This window comes from Alligator sinensis, unplaced genomic scaffold (genome assembly GCF_000455745.1).
Source record: "Alligator sinensis unplaced genomic scaffold, ASM45574v1 scaffold998_1, whole genome shotgun sequence".
NCBI lineage: Eukaryota > Metazoa > Chordata > Crocodylia > Alligatoridae > Alligator > Alligator sinensis.
The window spans coordinates 140659-147054 of NW_005842630.1; the positions used below are offsets into that span (position 1 = coordinate 140659).

Genomic DNA, 6396 nt, shown 5'->3' on the forward strand with positions numbered 1-6396 from the left:
TGGAGTTTGGTTCTTCCCTGCCTGAGGTCATTTCTGCTTTCCATTTGGCAACCCACCCTTGTCCCATGTTTTACACCTTCCTTATTGACAACCAAGGCAAAGCATTGGTTTAATTTTTGGGCCAGACCTAGATTATCTTTCATTTCAACACCTTCCTTACTATAGTGCAGCCCTACCTCAACTTCTGAAAATTCTAATTTTCTTATGTTTTTGCACTTTCAAGACGGAGCTTTTTTGCTGATCAGTTTTTCTTTTATACTCCTTGCAAACTCTCTGTTTGTTCCCAACACCCTTTTTCAAATGGCCATTCATCCAGACAGGTCAGGAGCTCTCTTCTGCAGTTTCCCCTTTCTTGGCGAAGTCTAAGTAGTGTTTGTGCCTTTGAGTTAAGTTGCAGGCTTCCCCAGCATTCTGGTCACTAGATTGTCCAGTTGGGTTTACTTAATTTCTTGAAGTTTGCACTTTTGAAGTTGAAAACCTTAGTAACAGATCCCAAAAAAATGTGTGGTCATTCCATCCCAGGGTATTTTTTTATAATCATTTCCACAGTAATGTCCTTGCTTTATACAAAAATCATTATTAGTGTTGTTTAGATTTACATCCTGCCCTCCATGTCTAAAAGAAGCATCACCTCTTGTTAGTTGTACCATGGGAGCATTAAGGCTGGGCCTTCCACCTGCGCCTGTGTTGTGATGTATGTTACAGGGCAGAGTAGGCTGGGACTTTTGAGAATTTTCACTTTATCTCAGCACTTTCAAACCCAGCCATTATTTTTCCTGTTTCTTGCAGGTTCTTAGCTTATTCCTAGTATCCTTTTTGAGTAAGTTATTTATCCTGTTAGGTCTCGGGTCCTTATGTATAAACGTATCCCCCCTTGGGATGCAGCTATTGGGATGTATTAGCAGGAGTGTCCTATACAAGTCACAGGAAGTAACTGTTGCATTCAGCACTGGTCAGGTCTCACCTGGAATACTGTGTATAGTCTCAGACACTGAATTACAAGAAATTTAAAAGAATTTCAAAATTCAAGGAAAGCACCAAAAATTATTAGAAGCCTATTGGAAGCTTAGAAAAACATGCCATATGAGGATGGGTTAAAAAGAATTAGGATTATTTAGTTTGGAGAAGAAAAGACTAAGGGATGATTTGATACATTTTTGTATACAAAATATATGAAATGGGTTGTTAATAAAAAACAAAAAATGGTAATCGTTCCCAGTATTCACAGGAGCCAGGACAAAGAGCACTAGGTTTAAATTGTAGATAACTAGGAGGGTGGTTATGTGTTGGAACAGACTCGCTAGAGAGGTTGTGAAACTTCAGTTGCTGGAAGATCTTAGGTCCAGGTTAGCTAAATGTTAATTTGAGATTGTTCAAATAGGGGGAAATCCTGCTTTGAGCAGGATTATTGGACAAGATACCTATCAAGGTTCTTCCCATCCCAGTTGTAGTGTAATGTCTATGATTGTATAGTTTTTCTGCCTTCTTAAAACTCAAGCTGTTTCCCTATTCAGACCCTGGGCTCCTCAGGCTTGGTGATTTCACTGACAGGGTTGTCCCTTGGAACTTGAAAACCTTAAAAATCTTGTGATCACTAAAACCTGGGTGCCTTATCAAGAGCTCTTCTGTAATGGCCTCCCATAATATATTCATATCTGAAGCAGCATCACTTCCTTTTGGTTGTGCTGTGGGGCTAGTGGGGCAGAACCCTACCTTTATCCTGCTGTCTGAGCTATGTTGTGTGTTACAGGGGAAAGTGGTTTGGGGATGTACCATGGCAAGTTCAGCTTCGACACCTTTTCTCATCACCGCACCTGCCTGCTGCGCTACACAGGCCTGGAGAAGTTGAATGAATTCCGCTACCCACCCTACACCCAGCGCAACTTGGCACTGCTGAGTTCTACCTTTGAGATCAAGCGCAAGGGGTCCTGCACCCTGCTGTGAAGGGAGAAGTAGCCTGCCTAGCCCAGCTCAGCTCCATGCTGCTCATTCCACTCCCACTCTGCTCCATTCCACGGTTGAGGGAACCTGCAGTGGGAGCTAAACAGGCAGGTTGGGGAATTCCTGTTCTCACAATCCCACTTGGATATACATCCAGTCAGACACCCTCTTGGTAGTCATGCCCTCAATCAGGTTCATCTCCTTCCATCATGCTGTGCCATGTGCTCTACTCTGTCTACATTTTTCCACTATAGACTGCATTAAGTTCTCCTGCCTGGTCTCCTCCTGTGGCTTCTTCACCTTCCAGGCCTCAACTCAGTTCAGCTGGCTCAGTGTGAGCTCAGGAACCAGGCCTGGTGGTTGCATCCAAAACTGTCAGAACTGGGCCCCCTTCCACTCCCTGTTGTCACTGAGCAGCCTCTGGGTGAAGTGAAGAAAGGGACCTACAGCCAGTGCAAGGGAGCAGTGGTAGAACTGGGGGCGGGGGGGAGAGAGGGGGAAGGATCACTGTGTCTGAGAGTGGGAGTCACCAGCAGAGCTCTCATACTGGGGTAGCAGAAAAGCCACAGTTCAAGGTAGAAGGCATCAGTGAGGCTGAGACAACAGAGGCTATAGGTGGCCACAGATTGTTTGGTCAAATTCAAGTACTGTGTGTTAACTTTCATGGTCTCTCCTTGAACTGGCATACAAAAGTTCCAAAACCCACCCTTATTTTTCACACAGACCCTTGCTTAGTGCCATGGGGTGTGGACAGATGTAACTATTAAGATATTTTAAACTGGGTGTTTGTGACTGGGTTGATGCAGGGAGATTGATCCAGGGAGGACACAGTGCTGAGCATTGGCACCATGTGGTGTATGGCCAAGTGGGAAAGGAGCCCAGGTGTGCCATGTTGCAGATAGACCCCATGGGTAATGCTCACGTTTCCTCTTCTGTCCAGCATACATCTGTCAAACCCTTTAGCAGTGACTGATCCAGGCACATTTCAAGCAGAGTGGCCTTACTGTTCCTGGTTTAGCCCCACTGTACTCTCCTCCCCCCAGTTTCACAGGAAGAAGTTTGTGCTCTCTGAGTTTTCTTTCTCACTGGTTTAAGAAGAAATGGGTAATACGTGAGACTGTTCTGTGCCAATGTGGGTAGTGTGTCATGTATTTCTGGGACATGTTTGATATTTCATATTTCACTCTTGGTCCATCACAAACACTTACTGTTACCTCACTCACTCCAGTCACAAATACTTTTTCACCTTTGCTTCCCCTCATTGCTAAGTTCCCTCCCCATCATCCTGTCCTGTGACAACCTAGTCACAAACACCCTCTCTTAGTTACCTCCTATATCCTCCTGCCTGCCAAGTCACAAGTGCTATCACCTTGCACTCTCCTTGGGCACGAACTCCCTGTTGCCTCACCTGTACCCCAGTCATGAACATGTGTTGCCTTCACAATTCCCACCTTCTGAACCTTTGCTTCACTTGTCACCCTGCCTAAACGTGTCTGTCACCATCTTACAACCCCGATCACCTATCCCCCATCCAGTCATAAACACCCCTGTTATGTCACCCTTCCCCTCTGCTATTTGTCACAACCCCTACTCCTTTGCCTCCACCATTCCTCACCCAGGCAAAAAGCACCACTTCCTCGTTTCTGCACTCCACCTGGTCATGTATACCCTGTCATCCCACTCACACTTCACCTAGTTCCAAACACACTGGTTTACATCACTATCCCAATCTGGCAGGACAAAAGTATCCCTGTTTGCTTCACCCATTACCCTACCCACTCATGTCCCCCACCAAGTCACAGATACACTTCCTCATCATCTCTTTATTACCCTGAGGCTGTTACAAATATCTTGCCATCCTCCCTGTCCAGTAATAACTTTCCCTTTGCTTAATCCATGCTGAAAAGTCACAACACATGTTGCCTCTACTATCCCATCCCTTCTGCCAGAAATATCTATCTTTTCCTCATCCCCTCTTCTGACAACACAGTCACAAAGACTCCTCTATTGTCATCTCACACATCAACCCCATCTGCCCAGTGGCAGACAACCCCTTTGGCCTCCTCCATATGCCTGCTTGCTAGCAAATGCCTATATTATCACCCTCAACTCATCACCAGAAAATCGCCCATTTTTCCTCTGTACGCTCTGCTCTGCTGTGTCACAAATACTGCAGTGCCATGGTTTTTTTTTTTAACTGATTAAACAATTTATTCATAGGTTGGATGTAATTGCTACACTTTCTATAAATCTGACTAATATTTAAACCATTTAAGGGTATAACGCATGTTATTGCCTTCAGTATTGCATTTTGAATTGCCAAGTTTTACAATCAATTTTACCATGCAGTGGATTTCCAGGGATTATTGCCCTGTAAGGTGCAGGATCTCATCTTGTAGGTATTTTGATGGTTGTTGTGGAATATTGTGTGGAAATTTAGATTTAAGAAACTAGCTCCCAAAATTCTTGTGCAATTAGCCATGACCCTGTATGATTGAACTTTATTATTAAGGTGTATATATTTTCACCTGTACTAGAGAGAGCATGGAAGGGTACATCGAACCAAAAATAAAACTGTATTGCTGTGACTTTGGAACACCAGGCATCCTCCATGGGACAGGGATTAACTGCAGTAATTAATGTAATGTATTGACTTCCATGTGCATGCATCTCTTTCTGCCTACCATAAATGTCCAATTTTTCAGTGTTTATAGAGATTTTTCTGAGTCATACTTACTATATCTCCTTGTTTTCTTTCTGAGTAGGTCCAAACTGCACCTAATTGTATTCCATTAGGACTGATTATGCATGCTCCATTTGTACGTCCTGGTTTTTTTATTGTGTTCCACTCTTTTTTGCTGCTGGCCCATCTTTGGGTCTGTGTTTTGTTATGTTGGGGGCGGGTTGTGTCTCTCGTTTTCCATTCAGCGGTGATCCCTATAGCCAATATAAGAAGCACTATTAAGCACTGCATATTTTGGGTCTGAAAAAGAACAGAAACAAAACAAAACACTTCTCACTTGTTAGATGAGTTGTCTCCTTTCCATACTTTGTTGTGATGAATGAAATGATTTGCATACAGGCCCCTTTTTCTTTTTTCCAGTCAGCACTTGATACACTCAGGGGCTTGCCTTGTCCAGTGTTTCATACGGACCTTCCCATGTACTGGCTAATATATGTTGTTTTTCTTTGAGGCACTTTACCGTTACTCTGTCCCCAATTTGCTACTCACAGGGATAGGATGGGCCTAAACTATCTGTCCATTTTTTTAATGTTTAGCCCTGTTTAGTTAGCAGTTTGTTTATTAACTTCATTAAGGTGTTGCACTAACTGAATTACCCGTTTATCTGTTGAGACTTGGGGTTGCTATTCATCAGGAACTGCGGAGAACAAGGCCTCTGGCATTCACGTTCAGTCATTGCCAGGTGGGGACTTATCCCATGTGACACTGTGGCTGCTATTAGGGTCATCAGGACAAGCTTAACATCCCAGTCCTTACCAGTAGAAATTATTGCTTTTCTTAGGGTCTCTTTGATGGTTCAGTTCTTTCCACTAACCCTGAAATTTGGGTATGATGTGCAATCTGCAGCTTTTGTTTAATTTTGTATACCTGGCAAAATGTGATCATAATAGTTTACAAAACTACTTCCTGGCCACAACTACATGAGACGTTGACTGCACAGTAGCCCAGTACTACTGCACAGTTATGTCATATGGCAACCACAGTGATGCAACACTACTGCACAGTAGTATTAGACTACTGCGCAGTAGCATCATGAAAAAGATGTTCGTTGGCACTACTGCACAGTAATTTGGGTTACTATGCAGTCATTTAGTACTTGTTTATACAAGTACTAAATGACTGCGCAGTAATGACTGCGCAGCCAATTCACATGTAGACATGGCCCCTCTGTCTGAATCTATTTCTTTGGATACACCCCACCTGGAAAACACCGGTTCCATCAATACCTTGGCAGTAGCTACTGCTGTATTGTTTTATACTGGAGCTGCCTCTATTTATTGGGGGAAAGACTCTACAATTACCAGTATGAATTTGTTTCCATGAACTGTTTGAGGTAGAGGTCCCATATAATCTATTTGAATTTGATTCCATGGTCCTATTCTTTGGTGCCTCAGTTCCCCTTTCTTGACTACTGAATCTGCATTATTCATTGCACACTGGAAACAATTATTTACGTATTCTGCAACATCATGCTTTATATTTGGCCAGCACCCCACTAGTTTTAATTTTTCCAAAGTTTTTTCTGTTCCCAGGTATCCCTGGTTTTGGGTCAAAGCTATTAGTTCAGTGTGGCATATTGAACTAATATGCCACACTGAAGACCCAAGCTTCTTTTATCTCAATTAATACTAGCCCTTCCTTTGTCACCTTTACTGGTAATTCTTGTACACTTTCCTTTTTTTTTCCAATCTGAAACCTGTTTTTGTAATTCT

The 6396-nt window shown here is 43.1% G+C and overlaps 1 protein-coding gene across 3 annotated transcripts in view; it reads left to right on the forward strand.

Moving 5' to 3' along the window:
* The window catches only part of LOC102380930 (aldehyde dehydrogenase family 3 member B1-like), a 16229-nt gene extending 10550 nt beyond the window's left edge, over positions 1 to 5679 (forward strand). For all 3 annotated transcript variants that reach the window (XM_025215214.1, XM_006033403.3, XM_025215215.1), the window contains one exon: positions 1751 to 5679. In XM_025215214.1, the coding sequence (XP_025070999.1) occupies positions 1751 to 1944 (194 nt within the window). In that variant the 3' untranslated portion in view covers positions 1945 to 5679. The remainder of the gene's footprint in view (positions 1 to 1750) is intronic.
* Positions 5680 to 6396: the final 717 nt, after the last annotated feature.